The sequence below is a fragment of the Dipodomys spectabilis genome, unplaced genomic scaffold, assembly GCF_019054845.1.
Source record: "Dipodomys spectabilis isolate Male_0828 unplaced genomic scaffold, ASM1905484v1 ptg000018l, whole genome shotgun sequence".
Taxonomy (NCBI): domain Eukaryota; kingdom Metazoa; phylum Chordata; class Mammalia; order Rodentia; family Heteromyidae; genus Dipodomys; species Dipodomys spectabilis.
In genome coordinates this window covers 16,694,862-16,706,456 of record NW_024870695.1, presented here as the reverse complement: position 1 = coordinate 16,706,456, position 11,595 = coordinate 16,694,862, and the positions used below count along the sequence as shown (strand labels likewise).

Sequence of the window (11,595 nt, the reverse complement as noted above, 5' to 3'; positions counted from 1 at the left end):
TGAATTCAAGCCCCAAGACCAGAAAAAGAAAGAAAGAAAGAAAGAGAAAAAGAGAGAAAGAGAAAGAAAGAAAGAAAGAGAACCCCGCACCCCGAGTGAAAACTTTCCACTAACTTTACCAACCTCCCCTAATTGAAACTGCCAGCAGCCTCATTCCAAGCCCCATTCCCAGACATTCATGAAAAGAGGAATTTATGCCTTTGCCTCCAAAAAGGGCAGTACTCCAACCCAGTAGGGACCTTTCACTGATGGTTAGAGCGCTAACTTCCTTGTATTACCCTATCACCTTGGTAACCAATTGGGGGGGGGGGGCGGGGAATGATCCTGACTTCTTAGTGACAAGAAGGAACGTCACACTTTGGGTTAGGATAAAAACCAAGCAGACCACCTGGCCCAGTCTGCCTGCCTAGCTCTAGGGAGAATGTCAGTGCACCCTTCTGTACAGAACTAAAATGCCTTGATGCAATCTCCTGCATCTTTTTTTTTTTTTTTGGGGGGGGGGGGGTCCGGTCGTGGGGCCTGAACTCTGGACCTGGGTGCTAACCTTCAGCTCTTCAGCTCAAGACTAGTACTCTACCACTTGAGCCACAGTGCCACTTCTGGCTTTTTTTTCTGCTTCTGTGGTGCTGAGGAATGGAACCCAGGGCCTCAGGCATGCAAGGCAAGCGCTCTACCACTGAGCCACCTTCCCAGCCCCAACTCTGCATCTTTTGTCTATTCTTTTCTCTCTCTTTTTTTTTTTTTTTGGCCAGTCCTGGGGCTTGAACTTGAGTCATGCTTGGTTACTGCATGAATTAACGAATTCTCTTTTGTAAAACCTGTCATTTCAATGATTGGCCATCCTTTGATGGGCAAAACAGGCCTGGTTTGGTAACAGTACCCATGGGCCTTGTGGAAGTCAACTCTTTTGTATTTGGGTCAAGCTGCTTTATATTTAACGCTCCCTGTTCACCAGGGAAGCCCCAGGTGCAATGATCAAGAAAATAAAAATGAGCTAGGCATGGTGACTCACATGTATAATCCTAGCTGCTCAGGAAGTTGAGATCTGAGGATCACAGTTCAAAGCCCGCCCAGGAAGACAAATCCACGAGACTCTTATCACCAATTAACCAGCAAAAAGCCAGAAGCACAGGTGTGGCTCAAGTGGCAGAGTGCCAAGCATAATCAAAAAAAGCTAAGGGAGAACATGAGGCCGTGAATTCAAGCCCCAGTACTGGCAACCCCACCCATATAAAAAAAAAATTAGTGTCTAGCAAAGCACTCAGAGGAATAGATCTGAAGGTACCGGCTCTCCACACTCTCCCCTCCTTCCCAGATAGCTGCAGAAAGAGCACACTTGCCAGAGACCTGTCGAACAAAATAATTTTTTATGCCAAATCACAAAGACAGGGGCCTGGCGGAGCAGTGGGGAGGACCTCTCCTCCCGCTGATTCACAGTTTTAGATGTTGTTCCATTTGCTCTCGGAGTTTGAATTTCTGGATCTAGAGGAAAGACAAGAGCATGGGAGTTGGGCTGAGCCTTTGTCCACTAGGGTGACACCTGTCAAGTCTTCTGGGACTTGGGAGCATTGGGAGGGTGCTTCTCAGGCTTTCAGCGCTTAAACCCAAGAAACTCTGGATGACCTAACCAACTGTCCCTCCCCAGTCTCCTCCGCCTTACACACCTTTCCTGAGATGGTAAGAGGATACTTTTCCACAAACACAATGTATCGAGGAATCTTGAAATGGGATATCTGTAGACCAGAGAGGTAAAGCATAAGGCACAGCAAGATCATGGGATTCCAAGGGGAGACCAAGGGGATTCCAAGGGCTTAAGTCAGGGCAGAGCACCCTCCCCGCCAACCCCCACATACACCCCAGGCTGCTGAGCAGGGAAAGAGAGATAGGTGAACGAATGAGCACCATGGGTATGGGGGTGGCTGACTCTCCTACCTTCCCTTTGCAGAAAGCTTTGATCTCCTCTTCCGTGGTCTTCTCCCCGCTCTTCAGCCGGATGCAGGCACAGATTTCCTCCCCCAGGCGCTGGTCTTTCACTCCGACCACCTTCCAAGATTCAGAGACAAATATGGGACATTATCCTCTTCCCCAGCCAGCGTTACCTGTTGTCTCCTGGGAGCTCAGCGAGGCTGACGGCCTCACCTGTACTTCCTGCACTTGTGGGTGCTTGTGAAAGAAGTCCTCAAGCTCTGCAGGGTAGATGTTCTCCCCACCCCGAATGATCATGTCCTTGGAGCGGCCCACAATCTTACAGAAGCCCTGCTCGTCCATCACAGCAATGTCCCTGGAAGGAAAACCCAGGCATTTTCTCACCTCTGCCTTATCCCTTGCACAGTCATTCACCAAACATGCATTGAGTCCCTATAACATGTCTTACACTACTGCATTAGACTCCGGGAAGCACAGTAGAAAACAAACTCCTAGCCGGGCGCTGGTGGCTCACGCCTGTAATCCTAGCTACTCAGGAGGCTGAGATCTGAGGATCGCGGTTCAAAGCCAGCCCGAGCAAGAAAGACCATGAGACTCCTATCTCCAATAAACCACCAGAAAACCGGAAGTGGCACTGTAGCTCAAGTGGTAGAGCGCTCGCCTTGAGCTGAAGAGCTGAGGGACAGCGCCCAGGCCCAGAGTTCAAGCCCCACGACCGACAAAAAAAAAAAAAGAAAAGAAAACAAACTCCTTACAACTTATAGTTTAGGTACAAAGGCAAAGAAAAATAAAGCAGTACAATACTTGTCCCCTTCCCCATTCTCTCCTGTCTCTTTCTCTCATTCTTTTTCTCTATTTCCCTATCAATTCATAGGCTTTTCAAGGCTCTGTGTGTGTGTGTGTGTGTGTGTGTGTGTGTGTGTGTATCCTGGGGTTAGAACTCAGGCTCTGGGCACTGTCCTTTAGGGGCTTGACCATTTGAGTCACAGTTCCACTTATGGCTCTTTGGTGGTTAACTGGAGGTAAGAGTCTAACAGACTTTCCTGCTTGGGCTGGCTTTGAACCAGGATCTTCAGATCTCAATCTCCTGAGCTTACAGGTGTGAGCCATCAATGCCTGGCTTGCTTGCTTCTTTTTCAAACCTGAGCTCAAATGTTTTCAGTGGCTTCTCTGACTACCCAGTTTAAGAAAAGCTCTCATTCCCCACCACAGCCACTTTCTCTCCTGTAACCTGTAAATTTTTTTGATGTCTATAATTATCTGTCTACCTCTACCAGACATGTGGGAAGTAAAAGCAGGGTCCACTGGGCCACCTGGTGGAGCAGGGTGCTGGTACTCAGGAAGTGTACAATAGGAAAATGCTAAACTCACAAATGGGTGACCAAGAATCAGGTACCCAGTGGCTCACACCTGTAAGCCTAACTCCTGGGGAGGCTGAAACCTGAGGATCACTGTTGGAAGCCAGCACAGGTAGGAAAGTCCATGAGACACTTATCTCTAACCAGCAAAGAGCTGGAAATGGAGGTATGGCTCCAGTGGTAGAGCACCAGCCTTGAGTGAAAAAGTTAAGGGACAGTGCCAGGCCCCTTGTTCAAGCCCCAGTTCTGGTACACGCACACGCACATGCACACACGTGCACACATACACACACACACACACACACACACACACACACACACACACACACAGTGACCAAATCCTGGATCATATTTTGAGGGTTCAGGTGTAGTCCATTCTTTTAGTGTCTTGACAATATGGCAAGTGGATATACCCTTATCATACACATTTTAGAAATTATGTTTTTGGGGTTTGAAGAGTCCTGGATATTCAGGTTAATTTAATGTTCCCAGCTCAGCCATAGCCTCCCATCAGCAGCCAAAGCACGTACTCTATCCCTTCTTCTCACCCTGTGTGATACCACTTGTCCTGCCCAACTGCTTCAAAGGTCTTCTGAGGCTCGTTCCAGTACCCTAGCATGATGCAGTACCCCCGGATGTACAGCTCCCCCGGCGTGTTCAACTTCACCAGCTCCCCAGTCTCCATGTTCAAGATCTGGGCCTAGGAAAGGTCAGCGTCAGGCCAGGGTCTCCTGCTTCAGGATGGGCAGGACTTCATTATTAGACCCTCCCCCTAAATGAAGCTTCTTGGCTCTGTCCATCCAGGTCCAGGAAGGGGGAGCAGGGCCAGAGTAGATCAACCCCAGTCAGAGACCTGAACTAGACATGAAAGAATATTTGAAGCTCTGGCAGGATGCTGTGGACAGGGGTGGGCAGGATGGCTGAGGAGCAGCCCAGGGAGGGCCAGGCCAGCTGCCAGTTACAAACCACTCAGTAGGAAAGGCAGTCTCTTCTCACTTCCCATGAGATGGCAAATAAAGAAGCTAAACATGGTGGCGTGGCGATGCCATGTGAACAGGGGAAATAGCATCTGAACGCCTAGTAGAGAGAGGAGCCCTAGCCAACAGGCAAAGGAAGCAGTCTCTGTGTGCCTTGATGTCTGCAGTTGGAATATAGAGACCATTATGTTTGCTTCATCTATCTTCCAGGCCACTTCCCAAAGATGGTGGTAAGGGGGTGTTAGATCCATGAGCTGAGCGGGGGCGTCTGTCCCCACAACACCCACCCTCTCCCTAAAAGGCTGCTAGAGCAGAGCAGGCGAGGGTAGCAGTCAGCCGAGGGAAGCATCTGCATGGGCAGCCAGACAAGAACCCCACAGGGACAAGGAAACTGGCTGCCATTGGAGTCCCAGGGTTGGAACGCCAAAGGAGTCTCAGCTGGGAATTTGAGATTTAAGAACTGCTCTGGGGTGATCTTGGAGGGCCCCCCCCCCAGCCCCTGCCACACACACACATACACAAGGCCCAGGCTGCTTAGGAAATGAAGGGTTTGTGCCCAATCAAAAGAGGAACTCTTCCAAAGTGAGAGGTTGTGGGCCCACAGGGAAGAGAGAGCTGAGTAGGAAAAATCTCTGTGCTCTGGCTTCCCTTTGAGTCTATCCTGGCTGCCCCAAAACAGACAGTGGAGCTTGGCAAAAACACACCTCAGACAGGAAGGGAGGCTGTGGAGAGGTTCAGCTGGCAGTTGCTCAGGGCCGCTATCCCAGCTCTCCCCTATTCATGCCAGACCCAGGGAGCCCACACTGCCCCAGGCCCTCAGCTTCTAGAGTTAAGTTGTCTGGATCTCAGAGACAAAGCAACAAATGTCCCCGAGTGGTGGGAGGTGGGCTTTTGGGGGGTCTCAGTGAAGGGGGACTCACCTCTGTGTGGGGCATAACTCTGCCCACGCTTTCTGCCTTCTGTTCTACAGTGTCATCTGGAAAGTTCATGAAGGTCACAGGACTGTTCTCTGTGGTTCCATAAGCAATCTAGAGGGTCCCAGAAGAGAGTTTGGAGGGAGCTCAGTGATGGCAGAGGGTCAGAGTGAACTACTCAGCACAGTGGAAGTTTAGTAACTGAGGCAGCATTGGTAGGAAAACAGAGGCGCTTGATCTCTGCAGCGGCCCCAGATCTAAAATAAAACTGACAGCCAGGAAGCCGTTCTTCCCTGGCCAGGGCTCTCTCTGTCCCTTGTGCCCCTAGAGCACTCACATGTCTATACCTGTGGCTCATAGAAGCCACTGGACATCTTTCCCTATCCCCAGGCTGCCTGAGTTCCCCACCTTCCTGATTTCAGGCCACAACATCCTCCATCCCTTCCCTTCCAAGCCAAAGACCCATAAACTTGATGAGAAAGACAGCCTGCTTTGGTCTCCGACGGGAGCAATACATACACATACAAACACCCTCAATCCAAGACAAGTGCCTGGCTGGCCTTGGGGTGGGTGCCCTCCCCCAAGCTCTGGAGTTTCCTGTAACTTTATTCTCATCAAAATAAAAATATAGCCAGAACAGGGATTTTAAATGCTTGTGACTCCCTCCCACCGCACCGCACTGCAGTGGTTAGAACATCCTGAGCAACAGACAAACCAGAAGCCAGGCTAAATACCATCAGAGAAAGTTCTAGGCCAAGAACTGCCCTCCCCCTAATCTAGAGGAAAGGGGTAAAAGGGGCTTGGAGGAAGAGCAGGCCCTGGAGTCCCCCACAACTGTGAGAGGGCACTGTGTGAAGTGGAGGAGGGCCCAGCTAGCATATCCTACCAGAGCTTGACCTTTGCCCTCTCTGTATCAGCTGGTGTGGCTCTGGCACAGCTGGGGTCTGGGCTCTTCTCCATCTCCCCAAACAGACAATACTGACTGTCAGGCAGCCTGGAGCTCATCCTGGCCAGAGCTGTGACCTGCCGGCTGGCCCTCCCCTGTCCACAGGACCCCAGACACCATGGCTCAAAACTGGGCACATGAAGATCTAGCGGGCTGGGGTGAGTCTGACCACAACCGACCGTCTGGCAGCCTGAGCTGTGGCCAAGGCTGATGCCCTGTGACCAGGAAACAGCCCCCTCCCTGGTCCTCAGTCTCCGGGGCCACTGCCCAGATGTGGCCTCTGCCAAACAGACCTTGGCGCCACTGGGCTGCCACCCTGAGACCCCCCCCTCCCTGAGAGGCGGGTCCTGACCGCGGTGGGGGGGGGAGGGGATGGAGATGTTTGGGGGGAGGTTAAGTAAGAAGGGGGTGGTGTAACTGCGCTTGTCCAGGGGTCTCCTCTCGCTCACCCCTCACTAATTCCCACTCTTGTGCTTAGCTTTCAGCTCTAGATAAATAAAAGGGGGGAGGAGAATCTCAAGCCTAAGGTTAGATAGGAGAAGGGGCTAGGCAGGAGTCCAAGGGTGGGGTAAGAGGCCAGCCCCTCCTTGGTGGGGTGTCTAGCCAGAAGGGGGAGCCCGAGACGCCGGAGCAACAGCGGCTCTCACGCTCGGCCGGCGCCGCACAAGGGCCCCATTAAAGCGCTGGCGGGCCCGCAGGGAGCCGCACGCAGCCGCGCCCGCCGCGCCCGCCCTCCCCAGGCCCAGGGTGAATGGGGGGCTGGGGCGGGGAGGGCGACGAGGACGGGGACTTGGAGACACGGAGACCCAAACCTGAGCAAACAAATAACTCCAGAGCCCGCCTCCTTCTCCTCCGTCCTGTTTAAACTCTACAGACACCCATGGCGGCCCCCTCCCCATTCCAAGAATTAAAATGGCCTTGTGGCTTTATTGAATCAGCATCGCGTCTGGGGGGAGGAGTGGGGAGCAGGAGATGAGGGGTTGGGGTTCAGGGGTGCGCCCCTGAAGGCCCGCCGTGGGGAGGGGGGCGGGCCTCCGGGCGCGCAGGGGTTAAGTCCACGTAGCCCGGCGCCCGGCCTGCGGTGGGTCGGGACCCGCCTATAAATAAGGCGGAGACCCGCGCGCTCAGAACTTGCCGTTGCCCGCGCCCCGGCTGCCGCTGCTCCCCCCCACCCCACCCCAGCCTCGGCTCCAGGCGGCCCCCACCCCCCAGCCTTGGCCATGGCCCACGCGAGACTGTTTCTCAGTCTCGGCCTCCTCGCCGGCCTCCTGCCGATGTTAGCTGCTTGTCCCCCCAAGTGTCACTGCCACGGGGACCTGCAGCATGTCATCTGCGACAAGGTGGGGCTGGAGAAGATCCCCAAGATGTCCGAGAAGACCAAGCTGCTCAATCTCCAGCGCAACCACTTCCCCGTGCTGGCTATGAACTCCTTTAAGGACATGCCCAACCTCGTGTCGCTCCACCTGCAACACTGCCACATCCGCGAGGTGGTCAGAGGCGCCTTCCACGGCCTCCACCAGCTCATCTACTTATACCTGTCCAACAACGACATCCGGGTGCTGCACCCGGGCGCCTTCGAGGACCTGACCGAGCTCACCTACCTCTACCTGGACCACAACAAGGTGACTGAGCTGCGCCCTGCGCTCTTCTCCACTCTGCCCAACCTCTTCATCCTACAGCTCAACAATAACAAGATTCGAGAGCTGCAGCCCGGCACTTTCCAGGGTGCCAAGGATCTGCGCTGGCTCTACCTGTCTGGTAATTCCATCAGTTCTCTGCACGCCAATGCCTTGGATGAGGTGGAGAACCTAGTCAAGTTGCACCTGGATAGGAACCAGCTCTCCAGCTACCCCTTAGCCGCCCTGAGCAAGCTGAGGGTGTTGGAGGAACTCAAGCTATCCCACAACCGTCTGAAGAACATTCCTGCCAAAGCCTTCCAGTCCTTTGGCAAATACCTGGATATCCTCTGGCTGGACCACGCCCACCTGGAAAAAGTGAGTGCTCAGGTTGCAGAACTTGGCCCTGACTCCTTCTTGCCTCCCTCAGAGGCTTGCGAGCCAGGACCGTAGTTGGGTACCATCTCTTCTTGGCAGACTTTCTGTCCATAGCACTATCTTCAACTTCTCTCCCTAGTCTTGTCACATCTCCACCCTAATCTCTGTCCAGAGCTTGTCTCAGCCACTGCTCTATTTATAAGAGAAGTGGGGCTCCCCTGGGCCTACAGATGTCCTCTTAGGCGGCATCTCCAACACTCCCAAATCTCTGCCTGTTGGGCCTCCTACCCCTCCTCTGCTGTTTTTCCCAGTCTCCGGTAAGCCTACCATCCCATAAAGGGAGGTTTGTCTGTTGAGGAGCCTTCCAGAGAAGCTGGGAAAATCAGGCCCACAAAGAGACCCTGTTCCTGCTGGGGGCTGGCATGTGTGCTAAGGTAGAAAGGGAGGTGGGGGTTGTGGAGTGAGTGTGATATAAAATGTCTAAGGAAGATCTCTACATCCCATGGAGGCCCTGATGGATGCTGGGTCCTGTCCCCCAACTGGTTCCTCCCCGCCCCTTATAGGCACAGTTCATTTCATTCTCAGGTCCATTTCAATTAGTAGAGAAGGCCTGGGTCCCTATGGCTCTCCAGGCTGCAGACATGGTGCCTGAGGAGCCTCCAAACAGAGCTGCCCTTTGCCCATCCCATTGTCCTTCTTCCCTGGATGGCCACGCTAGCCAAGTGGGTAAAGTACAATCCTTCCACTGAGACTGGAAATTTTTTTTCTGGGACAGGGCCTTCAGGACAAGGTAGAAGACAGCCTGGAGTACTAGACAATGGCAAGAGTAGATTCTTACCTGGGCAGTGACCAGCCTTTGAATAAACACAGCCTCCCAGCCTGCCTTCTTCAGCCTGGGCCCTTGTCTAAGCTGAAAAGAGACCCTGCTGGGCCCCTCAATGCCAGAATGGTTTTCTGGTGAGCAGCAGGACAGCCATATTAGAGGCTATTTGGGGGCAGGGGAGGTCAGACAGGAACTGTGGTACCTGGGCCAAGATGTGGGTACCAATAGAACATTTCCTTTGGAGGCATCCAACCTGGCCGAAGTCTTTACCAAGGTGGCTCCATAAATAGCATCTGGCAGGCCAAGAGGGAGTGGTGAGGACAGAACTGGAGGGAGTCCCGGGACCCTGGGGTTGTGGGGAGCCTGGGCTTACTGCCTACCCCACCAAACACTAACCAGGTTCATTTGGTGCCCGTCTGGGGCCAAACTCTGGCTACTTCCCCAGGCCCCAATGTTTGTACAGAGAGTGTGGTACAGGACAGGGTGGGGTCTCACAGCTACTGTTTACTTGCTAGTGTGACTGTGGCTGAAGGACTAAACTTTTTCTACTTTTCCATCCACATACTAGAAGCAATAGCTATCTCCCAGTGGGCTTTATGGATTAGGTCATCCAGACTACTTGGTCACTCTGCAACTTCTCAAAGTGCCAGGGCAGGCCTGTGCCTAGCATCCCCCCCTGAGGTGTTGGAACAGGACCCTGGGCTATGGTACTCACTGCTTACCCCTCGGACCCCACCTCCCACCCCCTAGTTCACAGATGATGCCTTCCTGGGTGTGACATCACTGAAGCATGTCCATCTGGAGAACAACCGTCTGAGTCAGCTGCCCTCCAGCTTCTCCTTTGATAACCTGGAAACCTTCACCTTCATCAACAACCCCTGGAAGTGTACCTGCCAGCTCCATGGCCTTCGGCGGTGAGACCAGCCCCCTGCCATGCTCCCCCTAGGGCCCCTCCCCTCACCAAGACATCCTAGGTGTACATCCTAGATTTGTGCTACCTAATGGACCAGGAAGCCCCAGAAGCCTCAGTTTCCTCCTTTGTAAAATGAACATGGAAGCCTCAGACTGTTCTGGAGCCAAGTTTCTCCTAGCCCTATAAGTTCACTCTTCTCTCCCATAAGTACTCTCCTCCATCTCCCCTCCTCGGCAATTCTCTTGTCTTTCCAGGTGGCTAGATTCCAAGAATATTCACTCGGATGCCACTTGCGACACACCCATCAAGTTTAAGGGGCAGCACATCCGTCACACGGATGCCTTCCGCAGTTGCAAATCTCCCACCAAGAGGTCCAAGAAAGCTGGCCGCCATTAAACAGGTGAGGGCCGGCCAGACCGGTCACCTTCCCCATCCTCCCCCTTTAGAGATTCTAATAAAATGCTGGTTATCTCCCAAGATAATACCACCACTGAGGAGATAGGCAGACCCTCTTTTTTTTTATATCTGTCCTGGGGCATGAACTCAGGGCCTGGCTGCTGTCCCCCAGCTTTTTTTGCTCAAGGCTAGCATTCTACCATTTGAGCCACAACACCACTTCTGGCTTTTTTGGGTAGTTAATTGGAGATAAGAGTCGCCTGGACTGTCTTGCCTAGGCTGTCTTCAAACCATGATCCTCAAATCCCAGCCTTCTGAGAAGCTAGGATTACAGGCAGGACCTACCGGTGGCCAGAAGATCCTCCATTTTTTATAGGAAGAGGTGGGGAGGGCAGCCCCCCCCTCCTTCAAGGACTGTATCTAGGACTTCCACTGCTCCCTCCAACATTGTCCTAGTGGTTAAAATCTTGACATCAATTTTTGCCTTCCCACACAGGTCCTGACCCAGCCAGTCCTGGTGACTGGCCTCTGCCTTCTGCTGGAGAGACTACTGACCTTCCCACTGCCGCCTACATGTTCTCCCCACAGCCTCCGCTGTCCACAGAGCTGTCCATAACTAGACACGTCCTGGCAGGGGGCCTCAGACACTCTACTACTAACCCAACTCCAACTAGTGGGGTCTAGGGGCAGACACAGCCCCTCCTCAGCCATCAAGACTGGATCCCATTGTGGCTCCTCTCAGAGGAGCTGTTTGCTGATCCCCAACTCTATTAGAACCAGAATGCGGTGATTCTCAGAATAGCCACCTTCCCAGAATCAGCCTTACTTTGCTCCCTTTTCCCCTACCATTAGAAAACAAACATCAAACCCTTCCCACCCCCCCTTTTGCTTCCAGAAAGGGCCTCAAGTCCATTTCCCAACTCTGCTGGCCTCCACTTGCCAGGACATGCTAATAGGACACCGGTGCTTTGCTGCACATGCTGCATTTCTGCCCCAGATTTCTACAAATATAAATTTATGTGTGTAGAATATTTGCTCCTCCATCACCTGTCTCCACACCTCTCTAGATACTGATGAGGTCAGACTGTCTTGTCCCATCTCTTTCTGGAGGGAAGGGCTGCTCCTTTCTCCTTTGGACCCCTGGTGTGGTTTGTTTGTCCATATTCACTCCCCCCACGGTTCAGTTCTACCCATCACTCACCACCAGCTCCTTCATGTTCATCTTGTTGATGATGGCCCGGATCAACTCAGGGGGTGCAGGTGACCCAGCAATCACACCTGAATCAGAAAGAAAGGCTGCCAGGCACTGATGGCTCATACCTATCATCCTAACTACTCAGGAGACTGC

General features: G+C 53.1%; 2 protein-coding genes across 2 annotated transcripts in view; one reads left to right on the top strand and one right to left on the bottom strand.

Moving 5' to 3' along the window:
• Window positions 1-1,350: 1,350 nt before the first annotated feature.
• Acsf2 (acyl-CoA synthetase family member 2) overlaps window positions 1,351-11,595 on the bottom strand; it is a 31,326-nt gene continuing 21,081 nt past the window's right edge. The window contains exons 10-16 of the mRNA XM_042673902.1: window positions 11,449-11,525; window positions 5,182-5,289; window positions 3,833-3,984; window positions 2,140-2,281; window positions 1,933-2,043; window positions 1,665-1,733; window positions 1,351-1,482 (exon numbers count right to left, since the gene is read on the bottom strand). Of these exons, the coding sequence (XP_042529836.1) occupies window positions 1,432-1,482; window positions 1,665-1,733; window positions 1,933-2,043; window positions 2,140-2,281; window positions 3,833-3,984; window positions 5,182-5,289; window positions 11,449-11,525 (710 nt within the window). The 3' untranslated portion in view covers window positions 1,351-1,431. The remainder of the gene's footprint in view (window positions 1,483-1,664; window positions 1,734-1,932; window positions 2,044-2,139; window positions 2,282-3,832; window positions 3,985-5,181; window positions 5,290-11,448; window positions 11,526-11,595) is intronic.
• On the top strand, window positions 7,342-11,305 carry Chad (chondroadherin). The gene is made up of 4 exons (XM_042673903.1): window positions 7,342-8,115; window positions 9,689-9,852; window positions 10,106-10,251; window positions 10,744-11,305. The coding sequence occupies exons 1-3, from the start codon at window positions 7,342-7,344 to the stop codon at window positions 10,245-10,247; spliced, it is 1,080 nt and encodes a 359-aa protein (XP_042529837.1). The 3' UTR covers window positions 10,248-10,251; window positions 10,744-11,305.

Bases quoted from the DNA above. Each gene is read 5' to 3' on its own strand.
- Chad (XM_042673903.1), top strand. From the start codon at position 7,342: ATGGCCCACGCGAGACTGTTTCTCAGTCTCGGCCTCCTCGCCGGCCTC. The intron at 8,116-9,688 runs GTGAGTGCTCAG...CCCACCCCCTAG, and splicing joins ACCACGCCCACCTGGAAAAA to TTCACAGATGATGCCTTCCT. The intron at 9,853-10,105 runs GTGAGACCAGCC...TTGTCTTTCCAG, and splicing joins CAGCTCCATGGCCTTCGGCG to GTGGCTAGATTCCAAGAATA.